The 25,421-nt window shown below is 41.0% G+C and overlaps 2 protein-coding genes across 2 annotated transcripts in view; one reads left to right on the top strand and one right to left on the bottom strand.

Annotated features, from left to right (window-relative positions):
• The first annotated feature begins 974 nt into the window (after positions 1-974).
• Positions 975-15,494, top strand: PDZD9 (PDZ domain containing 9). Its single transcript, XM_059037083.2, has 4 exons — positions 975-1,066; positions 2,960-3,139; positions 9,746-9,935; positions 14,802-15,494. Exons 1-4 carry the CDS (start codon positions 1,036-1,038, stop codon positions 15,196-15,198), a joined length of 798 nt encoding a protein of 265 aa, XP_058893066.1. The 5' UTR covers positions 975-1,035; the 3' UTR covers positions 15,199-15,494.
• Positions 15,495-16,370: 876 nt separating this feature from the next.
• UQCRC2 (ubiquinol-cytochrome c reductase core protein 2) overlaps positions 16,371-25,421 on the bottom strand; it is a 34,150-nt gene continuing 25,099 nt past the window's right edge. The window contains exons 11-14 of the mRNA XM_059037021.2: positions 22,646-22,726; positions 20,513-20,589; positions 18,042-18,195; positions 16,371-16,641 (exon numbers count right to left, since the gene is read on the bottom strand). Of these exons, the coding sequence (XP_058893004.1) occupies positions 16,558-16,641; positions 18,042-18,195; positions 20,513-20,589; positions 22,646-22,726 (396 nt within the window). The 3' untranslated portion in view covers positions 16,371-16,557. The remainder of the gene's footprint in view (positions 16,642-18,041; positions 18,196-20,512; positions 20,590-22,645; positions 22,727-25,421) is intronic.

Below are 25,421 nucleotides of genomic sequence, written 5' to 3'. Positions count from 1 at the left end.
CACTCCATCTGCTTTTTAAATCTAAGTTCCAAGAGGATAGAGCCCTTGCTTGTTTTGTCTACTGTTGTGTCCCCAGCATCAGCAAAAACCACAGAGCGGGCTTCCAGTAAATATTTGCTGTATGAGTAAACGTGTCTGGGGGAGGAAGAGTTATTTTGGAAAAAAAAGAAGGAAGAATTAATTCCTCTCCTAATCGTGACTCATTTTTAAAAAATAAATTATTTATTTTTGGCCGTGTTGGATCTTCGTTGCTGTGTGAGGGCTTTCTCCAGTTGCGGAGAGCGGGGGCCACTCTTCATCGCGGTGCGCGGGCCTCTCACTATCGTGGCCTCTCTTGTTGCGGAGCACCGGCTCCAGACGCGCAAGCTCAGTAGTTGTGGCTCACAGGCTTAGTTGCTCCGCGGCATGTGGGATCTTCCCAGACCAGGGCTCGAACCCGTGTCCCCTGCATTGGCAGGCAGATTCCCAACCACTGCACCACCAGGGAAGCCCGTGACTCATTTTTTTCAGGCCACCCTTGGCCTTTTCTTATTCAAAACATCCGTGAAAAAGAGTGCAGTTCCAAAGCAGTTGGCGCGGTTGATAAAACAGTATTTGAAAACACCATTATCGGGAGTGCAGCAGGGCATCTGTGTTCTTGTATGAGCTAGCTATAATCTTCCTTCGTGGACCACTCACGTCTTTGAGACACCCTCCTCTGGGCTTCCTCCACCGTCTCCATTTCAGTTTCCCAAGAATGGGTGAGGAACCCACTGTGAGCCAGGCACTGTGCTAGTCCGTAGTTTTGTTTTTCTGCACCAAAATTTTCACATACTGCATTTTCCAGGGTCCACTGGGGACCTTGTGACCGCACTGCAGCGCAACGTCTGGGCGGCATTGTCGCAGCGTCCCCTGGGGGCCAGCCCGAGATCTCCTCGCCGCCCGCGGTCGGCCCGCAGTGCGCCGGCTCCCGGAGGGTTCGAAACAGTTGGGAGTTGGACTGACTCCAGCCTCGGTTCCGGGAGACCCTCCTGATCGGCCTGCCGTCCCGGGGCCATGAAGAAGGCCGTCCACAAAAGCGTTAAAGGTAACTGGGTGATGTCCTGGGGACCAAGACTTCTTCACTTTTCCTCCTCTGTAAAATGGGAAAGTCACACTCTTGGGCCTCTCACCATCATTTGTTTACCAAACTATAATTTACATACGGGAAGAGCCCCCTCTTTTTAGTGTACAGCTTTGTGAGTTTTGATAATCATATACCCACATTTAACCACCACCACAATCAAGATGTGGAGGTCTCACCACCCCCAAAATTACCTTGTGATGAAGCCCCTTTGCTGCCAATGCCTTTCGCCACCCCAGCTGCTGACACTCCTGATCTATTTTCTATAGTTTTGCCCTTTCCATGGAGAATGTCACAAAAATGGAATCATATGGTATGGAGTCTTCTGAATCTGGCTTCTTTCATTTAACACTACTGTCTTTTGAGACTGGGCTTCATAGTAGATTATATCATGAGCACTTTAATTTGCAAGCTGAGGTTGGAACTCAGACCCTGTCTATGATGCCAGTTCTCTGTTTGCTCAGGAGCCAGAGGCTCGAGGAGGGGATGACCTGTAATCCTGAAAAGTCTTGAAGATGGTACCTTCTTTATACTAGGTTACTTTATTTTCCAGACAGAGAGCATCTGTGCTTTGGGAGAGGGTGAGGTTGGAGATAGGCAAGGACACTTGCTTGGAGTTGAAAGGACCATGAAACCACCCAGCTCCCTGCAGCTGGAGATGTGGGAGCATGGGAAGCCCCTCCCCCAGCAGTGGGGAGGACTCCTGGGTCCCCGAAACACCACAGTCACATGGATTTGGCAAAGGTTTGGCAAGGTAGCAGTTTGTCACCTCTCCTTAAGGAAAAGTGTTGTGTGTGTGAAATGCTGGAAGAGTGTGCTGAAAACAAGTTTCTCCAGAAGCTTCCTGTAGACTGAAAATGAGTCTCCTCAGAAGCTTCCTCTTGGGGAAATAACTTGTTGTTTTAAATCACTCCTCCATCTTCGAAACTTTTCTTGTGAGGTTTAGTTTTGTAGAAAACATACTTCAACGCCTCCCTACCCATTTTTCCTGGATTTTCCTCCCCAATGCTTTTTTTATACTGTCCATTTCCACTGACATTGCTTGGGTGACATGCTCTGGGTGAACGCAGTAACCCTTTCATTTCTCACTTCCACTCTGGACCCCACAGTCCATATAACAGTCGGAGGTTTTTGTTTGTGTGTTTCTTTGAAGGCAGACCTTAGCTTGTCCTGCCGAAATTGCTTCTAAGCTTTTCTGGTGAGGTAAGAGAGACAGCCAAGCAGCCTGTCTGCTCTGCCTTTGCTCCTCCTGCCTGCCCCCTACTGGTCTCCTTTATGTTCTTTCCTGTCTCAGGATTGTGATCTAATTTGCTCTCTCCCATCCTACTTTGCTTAAAGCTTTCCTGTTGGTCTTTTCGACCTCAATTCAGATTTTACCTCCTCTGTGAAGCCTTGACCCACCTTCCTCATGGGAGACGTTAGTCTCCTGTTGGTCACCCTCAGAGCTCTCTGAACTTTTCCTTCATAGCATGTGTCACGGTTTGTTGTTCAAAATATGTTTACATGATTCATTGATATTTGTCTCAGCCACTAGGCTGGAAGATCCATGAGGGCAAGAAACACGTTTCCTAGCATACTGCCCGTATCAATAACTATTTGTTAAGTGAATGGATAATAATAACTAACATTAATTAAATATTCACAATGTGCTAGGCACTGTGCAAAAGCTCTTTAACTGTCTCCTTTAATTTTCATAACAACCCTCTGAGTGGGCATTTTTATTATCACTTTACTGATGAGGAAACTAAGGAAGAGAGAGGTTGAGTAACTGCCCCAAGGGTCTGGCTTTAGAACACCAGTTACTACTGTCATGCTGATGTCTAGGTGAAGGACTAAAACAAATCTCTCCTTTTTTAGAAAGACAAATCGGCCTCAAGGTCAAGCCATCTGTACACAACTTGAGCAAAACTGAGCAGACCGAACTCACTGTGGGCAGCCTGGGATTAGGCCTGATCATCATCCAGCATGGGCCCTACCTTCAGATCACCCACCTCATTAAGAAGGCGTCTGCAGCCAGGGATGGAAAACTCCAGCCAGGTGACTGTGCTTTCCCCATGCCGTCCAAACACTCCACCTCTTTCTCCCTCCCATCTGCCTTCAGGGAGACTCAGGTTTCACTGTAACAATGATAATGATGACATTGTTTGAGAGCTTTCAATGGGCAGGCAAGTTGGTATTACTTGTATAACCTTCGCAGTTGGGCATTTTTATTCATTGAATTCTTACAATAACCCTCTAGGTAGGAACTATTATCATCCCCCTTTTACAGGTGAGGAAACTGAGGCTCAGTGAGACTGAGTTCCTTGTCGAGGTTCACCCCCATCTAGCAGGTGGGATTCATATACAGGCACAGCGTCACACCAGCATTTATGGCTCTCTGTGGATAAAGCTTTCTTCTTTTGTAGGCAGTATTAATCATCATTAACATTTAGAAGCATGATCTTATTTCACCTTCCTGGCAATCCCTGAGGTAGATTCTACATTAAAAAAATATTTTTAAAATTTTTTAAATAGACCTTTATTAGAGTATAATTGCTTCACAATACTGTGTTAGTTTCTGTTGCACAACAAAGTGAATCAGCCATATGCACACACATGTCCCCATATCCACTCCCTCTTGAGCCTCCCTCCCATCCTCCCCTTCCCACCCCTCTAGGTCATTGCAAAGCACTGAGCCAGTCTCCCTATGCTATGCTGCTGCTTCCCACCAGCCAACTATTTTACATTCGGTAGTGTATGTATGTCGATGCTACTCTCACTTTGCCTCAGCTTCGCCCTCCCACCCCATGTCCTCAAGTCCATTTTCTATGTCTATCTCTTTATTCCTGACCTGCAACTAGGTTCATCAGTACCTTTTTTTTTTTTAGACTCCATATATATGCGTTAGCGTATGGTATTTGTTTTTCTCTTTCTGACTTACTTCACTCTGTATGACAGACTCCAGGTCCATCCACCTCACTGCAAATAACTCAGTTTTGTTTCCTTTTATGGCTGAGTAATACTCCACCACATATATGTGCCACATCTTCTTTATGCATTCATCTGTTGATGGACATTTAGGCTGGTTCCGTGTCCTGGCTATTGTAAATAGTGCTCCAATGAACATTGTGGTACATGTCTCTTTTTGAATTATGGTTTTCTCAGGGTATATGCCCTGTAGTGGGATTGCTGGGTCATATGGTAGTTCTCTTTTTAGTTTTCTAAGGAATCTCCATACTGTTTTCCATAGTGGTTGTATCAATTTACATTCCCACCAACAGTGCAAGGGGCTTCCCTTTTCACCACACCCTTTCCAGCATTTATTGTTTCTAGATTTTTTGATAATGGCCATTCTGACCAGCAAGAAGTGATAACCTCATCATAGTTTTGATTTGCATCTCTCTAATAATTGGTGATGTTGACCATCTTTTCATGTACCTCCTGGCCATCTGTATGTCTTCCTTGGTGAAATGTCTATTTAGGTCTTCTGCCCATTTTTTAACTGGATTGTTTGTATTTTTGCTATTGAGCTCCATGAGCTGTTTGTATATTTTGGAGATTAATCCTTTGTCTGTTGTTTCAGTTGCAAATATTTTCTTCCATTCTGAGGGTTGTCTTTTTGCCTTGCTTATGGTTTCCTTTGCTGTGCAAAAGCTTTTAAGTTTAATTAAGTCCCATTTGTTTATTTTTGTTTTCATTTCCATTACTCTAGGAGGTGGGTCAAAAAAGATCTTGCTGTGGTTTATGTCAGAGTGTTTTTCCTATGTTTTCCTCTTAAGAGTTTTATAGTGTCTGGTCTTACATTTAAGTCTTTAATCCATTTGGAGTTTATTTTTGTATATGGTGTTAGGTAGTGTTCTAATTTTATTCTTTTACATGTAGCTGTCCGGTTTTCCCAGCACCACTTATTGAAGAGGCTGTCTTTTCTCCACTGTATATTCTTGCCTCCTTTGTCATAAGTTAGGTGCCCATATGTGCATGGGTTTATCTCTGGGCATTCTATCTTGTACCATTGATCTAGATTTCTGTTTTTGTGCCAGTACCATACTGTGTTGATTACTGTAGATTTGTGGTATAGTTTGAAGTCGGGGCACCTGATTCCTCTAACTCTATTTTTCTTTCTCAAGATTGCTTCAGCTCTTCAGGGTCTTTTGTGTTTCCATACGAATTGTAAAATTCCATACGAATTTTTTGTTCTAATTATGTGAAGAATGCCATTGGTAGTTTGATAGGGATTGCACTGAATCTGTAGATTGCTTTGGGTAGTATAGTCATTTTCACAATATTGATTCTTCCAATTCAAGAACATGGTAGGGCTTCCCCGGTGGCGCAGTGGTTGAGAGTCCGCCTGCCGATGCAGGGGACGCGGGTTCATGCCCCGGTCCAGGAAGATCCCACGTGCCGCGGAGCGGCTGGGCCCGTGAGCCGTGGCCGCTGAGCCTGCGCGTCCGCAGCCTGTGCTCTGCAGCAGGAGAGGCCACAATGGTGAGAGGCCCGTGTACCGCAAAAAAAAGAAAAAAAAAGAATATGGTATATTTCTCCATCTGTTTATGTCATCTTTGAATCATTTCATGATTGTCTTATAGTTTTCTGAATACAGGTCTTTTGCCTCCTTAGGTAGGTTTATTCCTAGGTATTTTATTCTTTTTGTTGCGGTGGTAAATGGGAGTGTTTCCTTAATTTCTCTTTCTGATTTTTCGTTGTTGGTGTATAGGAATGCCAGAGATTTCTGTGCATTAATTTTGTATCCTGCAACCTTACCAAATTCCTTGATTAGATTCTACATTAAACCACCTTACAGAGAAGGAATCAGATATTTAGTAACTTGTACCTTGTCACACCAAGGAGTGGGGATTTGAACCCTCTCTGTTACACTCTTTGTCAGTACTGCCCTGCTTCTCTTGGCTTTGGGTGAATGAATTTTCCATCCAATTCAAGACGTTTTCCCAGCACCTACTCTGGCCCTGGTGCTGTGCTCAGGAGTCAGGGACGCACAATGGGATGGTAAGGTGGTGGGAAGGAAAGACCATTCAGTGGGAGCTGGCCTGAATTCAGGCCTAGGCTCTGCCACTTTCTAGTTCTCTGACCTTGGACAAAGTCCCTTAACTTTCCTGGCCTTAGTCACCTCATCTCTAAATTGGGATAATACCACCTTTGTCAGAAGTTGCTAGGATTTGATGAGATAATCTTTATGAAAATGCTTTGAGAACTACAGTACTATGGAAATACTGGCAGTCATTTCTCTTAGGCTGTTCTTACTTAGAGATTCTTTAGACTGGTATCTTTGTTGTTGTTGTTGTTGTTAACCAAAAATGATTGTGGTACAGGAGCCCCCAGTGGATTAAACCACTGGTTTGCAACTCTGGTTACCTATTAGAATCACCTGGAGACCTTTTAAAACAAAAATGCCTTGGCCCCATGTCCCCAGAGGTTCTGATTCAATTGGTTTGGCTTTGGGGATAGAGCAGTTCATGGTTTAAAAGCTCCTCAGGTGATTCTAATTGCACCTAGGGTTAGAAGCAGTGGATTAAAGAATTAAGTAGATCAATGATGCTATTACAAAAGTTTACCTCACCTTAAAATCCAAAGCATTTTCTCCACATAGAAAATGGTGCTGGGGAACAAACTGACAGAGAGTTCTGGACTTTCCAGACCAAAAGAACTCTAGGCCAGGTCCCGTGGGCCTTTTCTGCTTGTTCTCCTTAGCTTCTCTGGGGTCAGGGGACAGATGCCGGTTGATAACCAGAGTGCACACTCACTAGAGTGGGACAGGAGTATGCTTTCATGCACATGAAACAGAATCTCCTGGTGGGGCTACAGTTAGTGGACTCCTGGAGGTCAGAGGCAGTCCTGAATTCACCTTTTAAATCCACGACTTACCTACAGCACTGGCACATTTATTATGTGTGTGCTTGATAAATGAATAGCAAGTGAGTATTTGTCCTAGGCATTTTGCAAGGTGTTTCCACATCTATTATCTCATTTAATCTTTGCAACACTCCTGGAAGGTAGATAACAAAACATAGAGCCTTAGAGAGATGAAGTAATTTGTTCAATACAGAGCTAAGTGGGTGGTCAGAGCTGAGAGTTGAAACCGTATCCGCTTAGAAAGCCCATACCTTTGACTAGAAAAGAGATTTCAGTAGAGAGGAAGTCCAGGGCCTCAAATCTCTTCATGACAAGTCAGCCACTTCTCTTCAAGGTCTAGGTTTCAAAGACTCTGTAACTCAGTCCTTCTGACAATGATTATGAGATTTTGAGAGGTGATGGTCTTAGAAACCTGATGTTTTTTTTACCCCATTACCTCCCAGCCCCATTATTTCTCATTCATGTGCTTCGAATTTCTCTTTTTGGTGTTTAATAATAGGGTTTCATCTTGATTTCCTAATTAGTTTATTCTGGCTAAACTTTAAAATCCTTTTGGCCAGTATAGCTTTAGCAAACTCTGATATCCAGAGTCTTAAGAAATTAATATAGCTTTTTTTCCCTTTTCTCAGAGAAATTAATATAGCTTTGAAGGTAAATACAAGTCATGTACTGGTCACCACCCTTACTAGGCCACATTCATTCAATAAGCATTTCCTGAATGCCTGCTCTGTGTAGGCATCCTGCTAGGCACTGTGGTATAATGATGAGCCAGACACACATGGTCTCTAACCACACAGAGCTTATGGAATCTACTGCCTAGTTTGTAGAGATGGTAGGGGCTTGGCTGCTGCAAAGTTGATTAAATATAGGTAATCGAGCCAGTTTATATAATGTGGTTCCTATAGCCCATTAAAACAGAAAGAAAATGTATAATGTTGATATTCATAAATACCAAATTGGTGTTTCTTTATGAAAGGCAACGTTAATATCTATTGCCAGAGTACTCACATTCACACAATGATATGTCTGGTTTACAGCCAGGACGGTCAGGGAATTAAGCTGTTTATTTTCTGCCCTCTTGATAAAAGTCACCCTTTAACAACATAATTAAGCAGAATGACAAGCCATAAACACTCCTTTTAAGATTAGGCAAGTAAGCTCATCCAGTGAGGTTTTCTTCCTCCCCCCACCATTTTAATTAACCTCCATAGGGTGAACAGTTTTAGATCGCACAATCTGCAGGTCGCCGGGAGAAGCCCTCTTTCATTCTGAAGTTAGCCCCAGCTATTTTTAAAGACCAAAGTAGGTTTTCTTCACCCTTCTAAATATTCATTTTCTTTAATACTGTGAACTTTTGTTTCTGATAGGATCTAGCACTATGGAAATTTGTCCTTGGCATTCCTTGGAGGCTTCCTTTGGGATCAGCATAATTCCCAATTATAGCACAGTGGGGAGTAGTATCAGAAAATGTATTTCATTTTGACTCTTTTCTCCTCTGAGGTTAGGCTTCAGCTGTCTTTGAGGTTGACTGAGGGGTCTCTAGCTTCCCATGCACAGAGAGGTGAACATATCCTTTGGGACTCATTGGGGTCACTTTATCCGATGTTAGCTATAAAGTATCCATGACCATTTGGCAGGATGTTAGTACTAGTAAGAGCTGATGACTAAGATTTTACCCAATGTGAGTCTGTCTGTCCTTAAAAAGCAATTTCCCTGTATTCCTTCCTCTCTTGCTGAATGCCCTTGTAATAGTCAGAGGTCTTCAATGCAAGCAATAGAAAAGTTCTGTTAAGGCACTGGATTTAGAACACTGAGTCTGACAGAATTGCCAGAAAGCCTGGAGAACCAGGTTTGGAAAATGGTGAGAGAACAAAGGGCCATGAAAACTGGGTGCTCCTGTCACCTCTCTGCATCTCCTGCTCCAGGTTCAGTGACCCAGGGAGACTGACAAATAACTGGACCTAGTTTACATGTTCATGCCCTAGCTGCTGCGTACAAGTGAATAACTGGTCTTTTTAACATCCAGTTTGGAGGTCCAGGGGCTTGCTGTCAAGATGTGGTTCTCTGCCTATCTGCTGGGGGCTCAGGAGCTCCATGGTTGGCCATCACCCTCCCCTGCCTGTTCAGCACTGTGCTATGGTAGGGGACCTAGCTGTCAAATCCCTTTGAGCTGACATACTCTCTGTATACATAGCTTAAACTTAATTGAAGCATGCTAACTGTCCAGTGTTTCATGTAGAATTACTTGCTCAACGAATACTATGTAAGGGCAAACATTAAACTGAAAGGCTTGATGTTTAATATGGTCTGCTTACTGTGGAGGGCATTGGAAATGGCCAGGCAGGTATAATAGAAAGTGGGTCATTTATTCACTTAGTGTAAGTGGTTTTTTCTTTAATAGTAATAGCCATTTATTTTACTTGAAATGAACACATTTTTAGAATCCTAAAGGATGATTCAGATTATAAATGGTTTTTAGCCTCTGTCACACCAAGGACTTTAGAAATGTTGTAAAAACATGCTACAATATCTACCACCACACTATTAAGAAACATCTTGCATGTATTCTTCATTATTCAAAGGATACTTATGTCACCGAGAGGGTCATTTTTATTAAATAAAGGCGGAAGCCTGGCTTTGGTTCAAAATGAACCAACAATATGAACCCATAAAATGAAATACCTCACCGCCCCGCAAAAAAAAAAAGAAAGAAAAACATTGCACAATAAAGCCAGAAATGGTTATGACCCTTTTAAACCATTATCTTAATTTTACTGATTTTTTTTCCTTTTTCAGGTGATGTTTTGATTAGTGTTGGCTATGCCAATGTGTTAGGATATACTCTTCGAGAATTTTTAAAGCTTTTGCAACATATCACCATAGGAACAGTGCTACAAATCAAGGTTTACCGAGATTTTATTGACATACCCCAAGAATGGCAAGAAATATATGACTTAATCCCTGAGACCAAATTCCCAATTACACGGTAAGTAGTTAAGTTTAGGAAATCTTTGTTATACTACAGAATTCCCTAGGGTCTATGAAGTAGAGTCTTAGTTTAATGTGAGACCTATCAGTTGGACCACATAGGAGGGATTGATGACACTGCCACAATTTAATGGGTTTCTAAGTCCTTTTGGAAAGTACAATCTGTAGGACCTAATATGAGGCAGAATGATAAAGGCAAGAGCCTTGGACATGGAGTTTAAAAAAAGACCAAACTATCCAATGGCAACTCCACCTCCAAACCTACATGCGTGACTCTGCCTTTTCCAAAGTTAGCCCTTAAACATGTGCTGTGAATCCCATTTCCTCATTTGTCTCCGGCATATTCAACTTCTCTCTCTGGATCCTTCCCAATAACATTTAAGCCCTTTTAAAACCTCTACCATCTTAGCAAACCCCACCTGATTCCACTCTCTTCTTCTTTCCCTTCCAGCCACTGCCCTGTCCCTTGACTCCAAACCCATTGAAAGAGCTGTATTAGACTTTGCCATTTCCTCAGGAGACACCATTTCCCCCCATCAGTGCAGGCCTTGGCTGAGAGTCCTTTTTCCCAGGGTCACCTACAACCTTCATACTGCTGATTTCAGAGGACTCTTCTCAGTCTTTATTTTGCTTGGCTTCTGAGCAGCATTAGACACTGTACACTCAACTCTGGTTGAAACATCATTTTCCCCAGACTTCTGGGATACCATACTCCCATGATTTTCCTATTTCTTCTAGTCACTTCCTCTTGATCTCCTTTTACCCAACCTTGGAGTTCCTCAAGGTTTAATCTTTGGCTTTCTTCTCTCAAGCTCCTAAGCAAACTCCTTGATTTCTCTAAAAATAGAACTACCATATGACCCAGCAATCCCACTACTGGCACATACCCTGAGAAAACCATAATTCAAAAAGAGACACGTACCACAACGTTCATTGCAGCTCTATTTACAATAGCCAGGACATGGAAGCAACCTAAGTGTCCATCGACAGATGAATGGATAGAGAAGATGTGGCACATGTATACAATGGAATATTACTCAGCCATAAAAAGAAACGAAATTGAGTTATTTGTAGTGAGGTGGCTGGACCTAGAGACTGTCATACAGAGTGAATAAGTCAGAAAAAGAAAAACAAATACTGTATGCTAACACATATATATGGAATCTAAAAAAAAAAATGGTTCTGAAGAACCTAGGGGCAGGACAGGATTAAAGATGCAGGTGTAGAGAATGGACTTGAGGACATGGGGAGGGGGAAGGGTAAGCTGGAATGAAGTGAGAGAGTGGCATGGACATATATACACTACCAAATGTAAAATAGATAGCTAGTGGGAAGCAGCTGCATAGCACAGGGAGATCAGCTCTGTGCTTTGTGACCACCTAGAGGGGTGGGATAGGGAGGGTGGGAGGGAGATGCAAGAGGGAGGAGATATGGGGATATATGTATCTGTATAGATGATTCACTTTGTTATAAAGCAGAATCTAACACAACATTGTAAAGCAATTATACTCCAATAAAGATGTTAAAAAAAACCTCCTTGATTTCTGTGGTTTCTATTAGTATCCCTAAATTAATAATTTTCAAATTGTATTATCTCCAAACTTGTATAAATACCCAGTTGATATCTGCATTTGTATGTATCATAAACCCCTCAAACTCATTATGCCTAAAATCAAAAGCCAGCTTGCCACTGTCCTAGTGGAAGAACGCTCACATAGTCAGACAAGTCAGAAATTTATGGGTTGTGCTTGATTTCTCCATCTCCCTTTTTTCTTTTTTTTTTTTTTTTGTGCAGTACACGGGCCTCTCACTGTTGTGGCCTCTCCCGTTGCGGAGCACAGGCTCCGGACGCGCAGGCTCAGCGGCCATGGCTCACGGGCCTAACAGCTCCGCGGCATGTGGGATCTTTCCGGACCGGGGCACAAACCCATGGCCCCTGCATACGCAGGTGGACTCTCAACCACTGCGCCACCAGGGAAGCCCTCCCTTTTAAGTGATAAATTCAGTGCTCTGATGCAAGAGTGGTCCTTATTAATTCTGACCAGATTCTTGACCACTAGTTGCTTCAGCTGTGCACCTTTAGTTACTGGGATGGGCTCAAAGAAATATGGCTAGGGACTTTACTAAGACTAAAAAATGGCCCATATTCCATAGACATTAGAGTCCAACTTGTGGCCCTAGGAACTGATATGGCCAGCAGATGTACTTTGCTTGTCTCCCTCAGTGTTTTAAACACTGTAGAGAGAAAGGATAGGTAGGGGGGTGCTTTTCCAGGGGGCAGTAATATACTATTTCTTGAACTGGGCAGTAGCTACCAAGGTATTTATAAGTTTTTTTCATTCAACTTTTTTGCATTTTTCTGTGTTTCAAAAAAATTTTTAATGAACAAATATTTGAATCGCTAAATTTACGAATCTAAGATTCGTAAAGAGTCTTTATCTCTGGTTCCTCCTGAAAAAACTAAAAGATGGGCTTGCATTCCCACATGGTGACAGTGGACTAGAGCTGGGCAGTTGTCCCCTTAAGGCACAGATTGGGGAAAAAATTCCCAATAACTAAACCAATCCTGATTTGATTAAAAATCGTTAATGATAATAGTGATAATTGCTTGCTATGTGGTGGGCACTGCTTTACAAGCATTATACCATTTAATCCTCATGCCAATTCTTTTTATTTATCCTCGTTTTACAGATAAGAAAACTGAAGCCAACAGAGTGTATAAACCTGCCAGAGGCCACAGGGCTAAGTGGTATATGTCTGTCTCCAGAGCAGCAATGTCCAATAAGAACTTTCTGTGATAATGGCAATGTTCTGTATCTGCGTTATCCCATGTGGTAGCCACTAGCCACAGGTGGCTACTAACCCCTGAAATGTGAAGATTTGTAACTGAGAAATTTTAAATTTTATTCAAGTTTAACCAGTTTAAATTTAGCAGCCACACGTAGCTGGTGGACCTTGTACTGGGGAGTTCAGCTCCCGAACCTGAACTCTTAACCATTCGCTTATAGAACTACTTTCTAAGCACAGAGTTTGAGATTCAGAATATTAAAAATCTAAGGATGGCAGACTGACCGTTCAAAAGCAGACATAGGGGCGTCTCTGGTGGCGCAGTGGTTGAGAGTCCGCCTGCCGATGCAGGGGACACGGGTTCGTGCCCTGGTCCGGGAAGATCCCACATGCTGCGGAGCGGCTGGGCCCATGAGCCATGGCCGCTGAGCCTGCGCATCCGGAGCCTGGGCTCCACAACGGAAGAGGCCACAACAGTGAGAGGCCTGCGTACCGCAAAAAACAAAAAAAAAACAAAAAAAAAAAACAGAACAGCACAACTTAAGTATGAGGCTAAAATCCACAAACTTAGGGACAATATCAATCATGTTCTGAATCTCTTTCTTAAGCAAAGTGCTTATAGCTAAGGCATTTTAGCATCTTATATGGAAGGGGCAGAAGTGGAAGGAAAAGGCTTATTTGGTATGATTTCCTTCAGGAGCAAATAACACTGTGTGCACAATGGAGAGAATACTCCATATGATGCTCTGGGCAGGCCTAGTCGTATAAAAACTGTTTCCAGCTAACCCTGACCTCTGCTGGCTTGTGGCGTTACTATCTAATGCAGCTCAATAACAACCTGGCTCTGCCACCTGTCCTCGATGGTTATCTAATACAGTTACAAAGGATGTCCTTTGCACTCTGAAGGCAAACTGTTCTAGTCCTGAGATCTGAATCTCCTTGCACACACTATATCAAGGATTAAAAGAAAATAGTACAATTAAGACTAGCGGCCCTTAGTAAAATTGACTCCACACCAAATGTCATTTCCAGAAGAGAGAAACTTTAGAAAAACTTCAAAAGCTAAGGAGCAAATAAAACAGGCAGGCCTCCAAGGATGTTAGTGAAAACACCAGTAAGTCTGTAAGCTTGGAGGGACTGGGGTAGGGAAGAAATCTATTTCCTATTAGCAGGACAGAAAGTAACCAAGGTTCATAATTCCAAAGGTCTGGTTTTGGATCTGCGGGCAAATCCAGCACCAGAATGAGGGGTAGCAGGTAACAGACAGCATTTGTTCAGGAAAATAATAGCAGGCGCACGTGCTGCCATTAGAAAAGTTCAAGAAACCTGTTATTGGCAAATTACAAAAAAAAAAAGTCTTTACAAGTTTTTGGATGGCAACAGCGAGGTGGAATAGTGAATGATGAGACATCTGGATAGAAGGGTGTTCTACAGATCCACATATGTAAACCCAAATGCGAAGCAAAGAATGATGCTCAGGGGAGGAAAAAACAGACTCAGATTAGCATGTTGAAGATCTTTGAGGGCCATTATTTCTGGACGTCCCCTTGGAAATCAGTAATATTCTGTTATTGCTGACCCCATTTGACCCATGAAAACTGAGTTCTGTGGAGGAGATGGCCACGTTGACCTGTCATTCTGTGTGAAGTGAAATTAACCCACCGTTAAGGCCTGCTAATATTCTGGTCAATAGTCTGGCTTAAATCTGTGCAAAGCTTTTTAAAGTAATGTGAAATAATTTAGGGCAGAATTTGATTTCCATTGAGGAATGGAAACAAATTTAAAGGTAATTTTTTTTTTGGCCACATCTCGCGGCTTGTGGGATCTTAGTTCCCCTACCAGGGATTGAACCTGTGCCCTAGGCAGTGAAAGTTCTAGCCCTAACCACTGGACTGCCAGGGAATTCCCTAAAGGTAATTTTAAAAAGAGAAAATTTTCAATAACACAGAAAGGTGGTGTTAAAGCTAAATTGTATTCTTTCTTTTACAAACCAAAGCAGGTTGTAAGACATCTCTTAGATGATAATGAATGTTCAGACATTAAAAATCCATTTCATTCACTATTCTTTTCATTTCAGCATAACAAAGAAAACTGAGGAGGCAAAAGAGGGCTCTTTCACAAGCAGTGATGACGATGAAGATGCAGTTTTAGATCAAAGATTTAAGTACTATAAATATCCGCGGTCCACTGGGCATTACCCTGCAAGGAGACCAATGTCTATCTCCAGAGAATGGCATGGATATAAAAAGAAGAACTGTACTATTAGTGTAGGAAAAGACATTAACTGTGACGTGATGATTCACAGAGACCACAAGAAAGAAGTGAGAAGCCCTTCTCCATACTGGACAATGGTGAAGCAAGACAATGAAAGCTCCTCCTCCTCCTCGGCCTCCTCTACCTCAGATGCATTTTGGCTTGAAGACTATGCCCATGTTGAAAAGGGCAAGAGTGAATCTGTATCAAAAGTTGGTTAGGCAGCAGTTTGCAAATCTGTGACCACAGGAGCATTTGTCTTGAAAACACCCATTTTTTTTGCATTGCCATGTATACGTTTGCTATACTTACAGGAATATGTGCAGACTTAACATTTCTCTTTCACGAGTGTGTTGTAAAGCCTTTAGAGACCTTCTTCAATGTGATATCCAAAGACTTGCTTGAGGTTTTCACAGGCCTCACAATTATTCAGATCCTTAAGACACTCCTTTCTGAGAAGAATGTCTCATCTTTTAGAAAATGCAGCAGAGGAACCCAATATCAGAATGTGTAAACACAGTAGAGAATTTTACTCTTTAAGTATCACATTTTACTTTATTTAGTTTCTCGTTTGTAAACTTCAAGTGCCCCACTTAAAAGAAATGAGAGATTTTTGCCTAGTTGTTCACATTAGTTTTTTCCCCCCTTTTCAGCCCCACTTTTACTTTTGTTTAAAAAAATTATTTATTTATTTGGCTGCACTGGGTCTTTAGTTCTGGCATGTGGGATCTTAGTTGTGGCATGGGAGATCTTTCACTGTGGTGTGCAGGCTCAGTAGTTGCAGCACAAGGGCTCTCTAGTTGTGGTGCATGGGCCCGAGAGCACTCAGGCTTAGCTGCCCCACAGCATGTGGGATCTTAGTTCCCCGACCAGGGATCGAACCCGTGTCCCCTGCATTGGAAGGTGGATTCTTAACCATGGGACCACCAGGGAAGTCCCCCTACTGTTACTTTGAATGTTGGGTTGATAGTTAATTACTTGAAAGAGATAGGATAGAAAGAGATGAGGGAGAAGACAAGGAAAAAAACCCACAAAATTCTGCCACAGTGAAGATAAACATAAAATGAAGCAGTGTGAATACAGGATATGACTGGCAGGGAATTTATATTTTTCACAAATAACTTTCACAAAAAAGGCAAAAAAGGGGGTAAAACCCAGACCATCTAATTATTCTTACCCAAGAATACAGACTTTTAACTGCGTTTATCTTAAAAAGCCACCAATAACAGTCTGGAAATAGTTACTCTGATAGCCACTTAGCCTTAATTTTTAATAGTTTCTCATGCTTCTGTACTTTATTATTATATTCCTGTTCTCCTTTAAAGCATCTAAAACAAAAACTCAGCATATAACAAATACTTGTTGATTAACTGATTAGGAAAAACGCGAGAAAAACATTTAAACAGAATGTTTTATTGACTTTAGGTCAGCTGGGAACAATTACCTGCATTTATGCTTTATGATATTTCACCTCATTGGAAAAAAAGATAAATGTTACATTAGAGACTTTTCACTTTCATATACTTGCTGCTCTGGGTTCAGAAAATATTCAGCTCTTTCCTGCAATATGTGTTTCAGTACTACAACTCATCAACGAAAGGTGTATGCCCCAAATTTCCACTTGCTGCCATTGACTTCCGGCTAGAAACAAACTTCTTTGCAGCCTTTAAGTAAACAAACAAAATAAGACAGTTAATAGAAATAACCAAGCAGATAAACTTCCATTCCTTTGAGTATTTCATCCTATGTGTGACTGAGCAAGTGTGGTGCTCTAAGTATGAGCATAGCTGTTAAAGAGGGAAAAGGAAAACCCTTCTGACGTTGCAAAATATGGCAGAGTCTCCTTGAGCAGAGCTATACTTCCCTGCTTTGGTATTGCAATGGCAAATAGTCTAAGTCAATAAAAATAAACTGATTGTTAACTTAAAAGTTACACTTTTTATCCTAGTATTCTTTATGCCGCTACTTTGAGTCCAAAGGCTGGTTGTTTAGGTTAAGTGCAATACCATGAGGAGCAGTCCCACATTATCTGAGGTCAGCTTTTTTAAATAAAGAGACAGTGTTGGGCTTCCCTGGTGGCACAGTGGTTGAGAGTCCGCCTGCCGATGCAGGGGACACGGGTTCGTGCCCTGGTCCAGGAAGATCCCACATGCCACAGAGCGGCTAGGCCCATGAGCCATGGCCGCTGAGCCTGCGCGTCGGGAGCCTGTGCTCCGCAACGGGAGAGGCCACAACAGTGAGAGGCCCGCATACTGCAATAAATAAATAAATTAAATTTTTTTAAAAAAGTGTTGCAGGCAGCTGGGTTGGGCTCACATGATAGTATGGTATATAAGATGAGGACAGCCATTTGGAAGAGTATATAATGATGAACTTATGGGCCAAGTGAAATCAAGTCAGGGTTGCTATCTTAAAATAGCCTGCTTCTTTTTTCTATCCCCAAGGGGAGACTCCTTGGTGAGAAGATGGTTAAGATCTCGACCATGGAAGAGGAGTTGGCATTTTTAATACAAAAAGGACTGATTTGGGGTTCATTCTGTAGTTCATGTACTTGTTAGGCATAGCAGGGAATACAAAGAGGTATAAGACATAGTCCTTGCCCTCAAAACAACTCAATTTTAGAAACAATATATGTGAAAAAATAAATAGAGCAGGGGCAGGAGAAGGTCTTAGGTTGAGAAGACTAAAGAAAATCTTGAGATGGTAGATTGTGAAAGATTGGCAGGATAGAGTTTATTTCTTAGGAGTGAGGAGGAAAATACCAAACTTGACAATTAGGTTGAATCGTATGAAACTGCCAATATTTGACTCTTCTCGACCTTTAAGAATTTAAAATGGTTTAACCTAATCGTAATTTAGTTGCATGAGGAAGATACATCACCCTGAGTTGACAAGGAAGCTATCTGCAGATATGGGGATGAGCCCTTCTGCCTCCACATCAGGTACACAGGCACCAAACACCACAAGAACAGCATATACAGCCCAAGGAAGCTTATGCATTCCTTCTGAAACTGGATCATTAAGGACAAGTTATTTGATGTTAAATAAATTTTCATTTGCTTACGTTTATGACATCAGCGTCAGCTACCGAGTCAATCTGCTGAAGGACTGTGGATGGCGGCACATATGAACCAGCAACTAGAGCCTGGGACCCAACTTCATCCAGGAAACCCTCAGAAGACTCCACTGACATTAGGTACCCAGCTTTCAGCTTGTTCCTGTCCAATAAAAGGTGTGTAACTAAGGCAGATGCCAGTTTTATAGAGTAAGGCAAAGTATGTTCCCAAACCCTTAAACATGTTTGGGTAAATATGCAAACTAACAGCTTTGAAATCTTACAGTGCTAAAGGTCTCCATTCTATTTCTTCAACTCACCAACTATTTTAGATACATTTTTGGTGATGATTTTAGGCATCTCTATTAAAGAACATCCCTATGTGGGCTCTTCTCACTGTCCCTTTAGCAGAATGCTGTGTGCTGATAATATAACTTCCCTTAACCCCACCCCCAGCCCATTTGTGTGCTGGGATTTGTCTCACTGAGGGTAGGGCAAGTGGGGAAGGACAGTATAGGTCCTATTAAGTCCCTGTAGCTTAAATATGGGCACAAAAACATCAATTTGAAATAAAACAAAATCCAATTCATAATTATCCCAGAAAGAAATTGATGTTCAATAAGGCACTTGAGTTATTTAACTCAAACTAATCTCCTTGGCACTCTGTAGCAAGACTTCCGTTTAAACATAATTATAATTTAATGTAACAATTTTACCACACTGTCCGCTTAATTGAAAAAAGATTTTACCTGCAATAAACTTTACCAAGTGATTATTAGTTTGTCCCTTCAGCAATGACACCTCACTTCCTCTCTTTCACTATAGGAGGACTAAGAACCTTACAAAAAAAGTATCAACTCCATCAAAATGGCAGAAAATAAATATATCTTGACATTAATAACCAAAATTCCATTTTCTAAATGTTGCTGTACCTGGTAAGAACTGTGCTACACTTATTAAGAAAATACATTTTCTTAAATAAATTAGATTTGAAACAGATTTCTCCTAAGCTTATCCATTGTTTCTATTATAAGGTTTGTTTCTGATACAATCATGCAGAGCTGCATCCTATCGATCCTTGATTCCATATATACAATATTTAATAAATTGTGTTGTACTTATTTGAGAGATGCACTTCTTAGTGTGTTCAGTATAACAAAAGTAATAATACTAATGAGAATAGAAATGGTAAAAGACTGTTCCCTCCTGGGTTGTAATTCACCCTGTCGTATTTCCTTTGTGGGCAATACTGAATGATCATAAAGACCTCCAGAGTTTTAGGATTCACATTCTGAATTGTCTTAAATGGATGGAGTCAAATTTAAATGTTTTAAACTCCTGTATGAAAATGCAAGCTTATTTCCACCTCTGTCCAAAGTCTGTCTCTTTTAGAGAAACTCCCAGAGCTACTGAGTTAAGAGGTGTTGTTAGCACTTTCAATGAGGACAGTGGGAATTTAAAAATCACCAAATAGGAGACAGATATTGCAATCTTTTAATCAGATATATTTTTTGGTCTATCAAATCAGTAAAGAGGAAAAAAGTTGCCAATGGTTATGGTAGAACAGGCACTCTCATATATACTGACGATGTGCTTATCAACTGGTAAAACCTTTTAACATTGTGACTCCAAAATATAAAAATAAAAATATTACATAAACAAAAACATATATTTTAATGCACAGTTTTTCATTATGTTTATAACTCTTGGCCCAGCTGCAAATCTATACCAAGAAAGTAATATGAAATACAAAAATGTTTTAAAACCCAAAGATATCCTTTATAGTTTATAATTTCCAACTGCCAACTTGTTGAAAATGTCCAACAAGTATATTTTGACACACCAATTAAAATTGTTTATGACAAATTTTTAGTAATAAAAATAAATGGAATAAATGCAAACAGCATTATAATGTTAAAAAAAGAGAAGAATCATTGGTAGGGAATGAAAAATAATTTTTGTCTTTCTTTGTGTTTGTAATTTTCAATTTCTACAATAAACACTAATAAGTATTGTTTATTAACAAGTATATATACAATATTAACAATTATGTTTAAAAATGGTCAAGAGGGCTTCCCTGATGGCGCAGTGGTTGAGAACCCGCCTGCCGATGCAGGGGACACAGGTTCGTGCCCCGGTCCGGGAAGATCCCACATGCCGCGGAGCGGCTGGGCCTGTGAGCCACGGCGGCTGCGCCTGCGCGTCTGAAGCCTGCGCTCCGCAACGGGAGAGACCACAACAGTGAGAAGCCCGCGTAACGCAAAAAAAAAAAAAAAAAAAAAAAAAAGATAAAAATGGTCAAGAAAATAATCAAAATGTTAACAATTATATCTCTAGGGGGTAGGAGTATATTTCCCTTTCCTTTTAAATACTTTTCTGTACCTTTCAATCCTTTTGTGTATTTATTACAATAGTGTTGTAACTAGAAAAAATACAACTTTCAAATAACTGAAACATGAAACATTAATATTGAAACTTACTTGGCAACTTGGACATCTGTATTAGAAAGGTTTCCTTGAGCAACTGTTTTTACTTGGTTATAGGCAGCCTTGATAACCTAGGATAAACAAGTAAAAGCTGGTCATCTTTGATCAGTGCCAAAGTCTGCTGCAGCATTCAAATGCTCCTCTACTGAGGCAAAAACAAAAGATGGAAGGTTAGTTCCAGAGAAACAGTATAAGTGTCCATTTGGAATTCTTAAGTCACTACGTGCTGCTTACTCTTCCAATGTTCCATATAGCAGCTGTTTGTACAATATCCAAGTGGCCAAGTTTCTTAACAAACATTAAGTGGCAGAGGGCAGAGGATGGCAATAGGGTTTAGGAAAAGAAAACTCAGGGATTTATAATTGCCTACAAAGAATAAGCACCTCAAAATTTTCCCAAGACTCTCAAAGTATCATGTAATTAATACTGCTATCTCTTACTATTCACTAAGAAAAAAGTAGTAATCCATACACAGCCAATCGGTAAAGCCTGTCCATACCTGGAGTGCTAGAGTCGTGAAGGAATCAAGTTATAGTGATGTGGGTGGGTACTTGGTAAATATATGTTGAATAAATAAATTAATAATAAACCTGGCCCATGATTTTCTCCATCCCAACCCTGGCACCATTCTGGGTTTGCTACTTACTTTTCTTCCTAATCACCTAAACTCTAGGACCTTCATTTCCCCTCCAGGTGAGCTACCCACTTCCATAGCCATATCCCAGACCTGCACATAACCTAGATCTGACCTACCTCTGAAATCCTCAATTCCAAGACCTCTAGCCTAAGTCTTTAATCATGGTATCCTTATCTTTCATTTTATCAACATCTCTAGTTCCTTGATTTGTCCACTTTCAATCGATCAGGTCCCCCTGGCTTCACTTCTTTAGCCTAAATCCATGAATCATCTCTTCAATCACTCTTGCCAGTGTTTCCAACTTCCTGCCATCTTTTCATACTTCCAACCTGCCTACTTTGCAGGATTCCAGCCTGGGATCAACCCTACTGCCTGCCTCCTCCATTTCTGCATTAGGCTAGACATCTGACTGTACTATGAATTTGTGGTCACTTATCTCAAGGAGACATCTGTACTGCTGTTATGCTCATTCTGTGTGCATCTAGCCACTCATCTGTCCCAAACCTCATTTCTTTCTTTAAACTCTCCTCCCTTCTCTTATTCTCAAAACATGACTTAGCCTCCTACCTCACCAGGGATGTACTTTCTCATCTTCCCAACATCCTCTTCTCCCATCAGCCTTTCTGTCCAAGGCTAAAATGTCCGATTGTACTTTGGATCCTGCTTGCTCTTGCTTTTTCTTTTTTTTTGCTCTTGCTTTTTCAGACTTGATCCATCTATAATTTATCTCCTACATTTGCTCCAATTTTCTTTCCTTTCAGTGTGAATGTCTCTTCCTACTTAATCTCTCAGTGGAAACTCTCCTAAAAACTACCACCCACCTCCTTACAAGTCTAAGCTCCACCTGCCTGCACCAACTTTGTATTTCTTTCTTCCCATTCATTCCTTAATATTATAAATTTTAGTTCACTTCCAATACTCTGATAAAAACTGATAGTATCCCCAATATTATCCTAGTTTTCTAAAACTACCAAACCTCTCTGTGGTTAACTAAAAGGATGTTAATCCAGAGTAGATCGAAACAGTGTTAACCATTCTCTCTTTCCTGGCCTCCAAACATGCCAGTTTCTCTTCTTTTTCTTTCTGTTTTTTTTTGGCCGTTTTTCTTAGCTCGACCTTCAGTTTTCTTCTCCTCCAACCTTTCACATGTAACCCCGACTTCATCACACCCTTTATAATGAGGACTCCCAGTATACATCTTGGCCTTGATCTCAACTGAGTTCATTTATATATCCCAGAGACAACTAACTCAATGCCACATGTCCACACAGAACGAAAATACCAAGGAAACATTTCCTCCCTCTTTTCTGGAAGCATCAGTATATGCATTTTTCATTTTTAACTTTCCTCCACAGCAGGTAACACTTTAATGATATTATACTACTATACAGAACTCTGATAAATCATGGCATTCAAACATTCCATGTTCCTACTAAATATATGTTAATGGGGGAAAAAATCTTGTAAGAATTGATGAGTTTGCAACTTACATCTCCAGCAGCTGCAGCCTGCGAGATAGTGTAAATCCCAAAGAGTCCAGAATCTGAGTAACTGGCATTAAAAGCAGAAACCTGAAAATATAATGAAACTTTACTGTATGTCATTCTACCAGGTAAAACAGGGCACAATTTCCCTAAGGCTGTCTAGACAAAAACGTATACCTTCACAGTATAAGCAAAGACATGGATTAATATTTCACTTATTAAGGACTGAAGTGTTCTATATATAGGTTACCTCTTTCACAACTGTAATTTTTTTTTTTTTTTTTTTGCACGGTACACAGGCCTCACTGTTGTGACCTTTCCCGTTGCGGAGCACAGGCTCCGGACGCGCAGGCTCAGCGGCCATGGCTCACGGGCCTAGCCGCTCCGCGGCATGTGGGATCTTCCCGGACCGGGGCACGAACACGTATCCCCTGCATCGGCAGGCGGACTCTCAACCACCGCGCCACCAGGGAAGCCCACAACTGTAATGTTTTAACTTTTCTCATTTAACTCTAAAACGACGGCTCACTTTCATTGGTATTTTCTAACCTTTTGATGATTAAAAGTTAATGCAAACATTAACTTATGAACATTACTACTGTAGATTCAGTACAGCTGAGTGGTATAAATCATGGGCTTTGGCATTAGACAAACCTGCTTTCTTCCCTCTGCTGTTGGTGGTGACTTCCTTTTCACCAATTCGCTTTCAACTCTCCTATAGACTAAAGTTAAAGGGTTAGGAAAAAAATTTCTGCTTAGTATCTATTATTCAGATGTCCAAGGGAGTAAGAAGTTTAGCCTCTGGAAAACAGGGGTATTTCTGTCTGTAGTCTGAGTAGAGAGTTAAGTTCCTTAAGGTGGACATGACATCCCAATAAAGTGCTTTTCAGTGTTTATGTGGACAATTTACATTAAGGATCACTTGAGCTGTTATTAAAAATGTAGACTTTCAGGTTCCTACAACAGATCTACTCACTCAGATCACTAAAGATGCAGTCTGGGATTCCGAATTTTAAACCAGTGTTCCAGATGAAGTTTGAAAACCATTGGTTTGGCCCATATGAAGCATACAAAGATATGCACTTCAATCACCTGAAGTTTAATTACAATTCTGAGACTAACAAGTCATCCTCCAAATTTCTGGCCAAATTCTGAAGTAGGAATTTCTATTAAATTTTTTTTTTTTTTGGTGGATTTATCTTTTAAATTTATTTATTTATTTATTTTTGGCTGCATTGGGTCTTCATTGCTTCATGTGGGTTTCCTCTAGTTGCGGAGAGCAGGGGCTGCTCTTCATTGTGGTGCCTGGGCTTCTAATTGCGGTGGCTTCTCTTGTCGCGGAGCATGGCTCTAGGTGCGCGGGCTTCAGTAGTTGTGGTGTGCAGGCTCAGTAGTTGTGGCTCGCAGGCTCTAGAGTGCGGGATCAATAGTTGTGGCGCATGGGCCTAGTTGCTCCGCGGCATGTGGGATCTTCCCGGACCAGGGCTTGAACCCGTGTCCCCTGCATTGGCAGGCGGGTTCTTAACCACTGCACCAACAGGGAAGTCCCAGGAATTTCTATTATATTATGTCACTGGATTAGATTAAACTCCAACTACCCAAAGCATCATTAACATTCAATGGTGAAGAGTAAAGCATGAAGAAAAGAAAACAGAGTAGACCATGAACCAGGAGAAAGAAAATCTGGAGGAAATCTAATTTAGGACTAGGACTAATTTAAGATAATGGTTTTGGGGAGTTCCCTGGTGGTCCAGTGGGTAGGACTCTGAGCTGCAGGGGGCCTGGGTTCAATCCCTGGTAGGGGAACTAGATCCCACGTGCATGCTGCAACTAAGAAGCCCGCATGCTGCAACTAAACATGCCACAATGAAGATCCCACGTGCCACAACTACAACCTGGAGCAGCCAAAATAAATGAACTTAAAAAAGAAAAATAAGATAATGGTTTTCAAACTGTACTCCAGGGAACCCTAAGGTTCTATACAGAAGATTCCAAGGGTTTCACTGTCAAGTAAGCCTTCTAAACTTCTTTAAAAGCAAAAACTTTTGTGTTGGGCATTGAAGCTGGGAAATGGCACCGATGAAAAAGGCTCCAGTGCTAAAAAAAAAAAAAAAAGTCTGACACTACCACTAAAGTATTAAACAGAGGAATAAAAAGAGAAGATAACTGATTTTAATTTTCACCATTAAGTGTCAAATGGCCAAAGACTTACTGAGGCATAAACCTACCTGTGCCATGTACTATTGCTGAAATTATAAATGAGACTTAATCCTACAATTTAGTACATTTGTTACTTTTTAAAGATATCATTGAAGGTCACACGGGGCATTACACTGGGCAAACTATCGTCACTCATTAAATATTTTGCCGGTTGTCATTTTACATTCTCTTGATTTGAGTATCATTATTTTGAAAGCTTTAGCACTTTCCTCATTGTCATAACAAGGTGTCTTCTAAGGCAACATAACTTTTGGTTGTGGTTAAATGTCATTTTTCTCTTTTAACTTAATCTCAAGCTGGAGGAGCAGGTCTGTAATTTCTTGCTGTATATCTTGCACACTTGGTTGGAAAACATGAAGAGCAGTGAAATTCAGGAAGTAGCCACAAGAATAGAAGGGGACAGAAGAAATCAGAAAAAAAGACTAATTGGAATGTTTAATATCTAAAACTTTATTCTAAAGGGAACTGAACCAAGACTGAACCAGGAAGAAATAGAAAACATGAACAGACCAATCACAAGCACTGAAATTGAAACTGTGATTAAAAATCTTCCAACAAACAA

Source organism: Kogia breviceps, chromosome 14, assembly GCF_026419965.1.
Source record: "Kogia breviceps isolate mKogBre1 chromosome 14, mKogBre1 haplotype 1, whole genome shotgun sequence".
In the NCBI taxonomy this organism is placed as follows: domain Eukaryota; kingdom Metazoa; phylum Chordata; class Mammalia; order Artiodactyla; family Physeteridae; genus Kogia; species Kogia breviceps.
This window is presented reverse-complemented; position numbering and strand designations above follow the sequence as displayed.

Excerpts from the sequence above, each read along its gene's own strand:
- PDZD9 (XM_059037083.2), top strand. The coding sequence starts at position 1,036 with ATGAAGAAGGCCGTCCACAAAAGCGTTAAAG. Across the intron at positions 1,067-2,959 it reads CGTCCACAAAAGCGTTAAAG|AAAGACAAATCGGCCTCAAG; the intron begins GTAACTGGGTGA and ends CTCCTTTTTTAG. Across the intron at positions 9,936-14,801 it reads ACCAAATTCCCAATTACACG|CATAACAAAGAAAACTGAGG; the intron begins GTAAGTAGTTAA and ends TTTTCATTTCAG.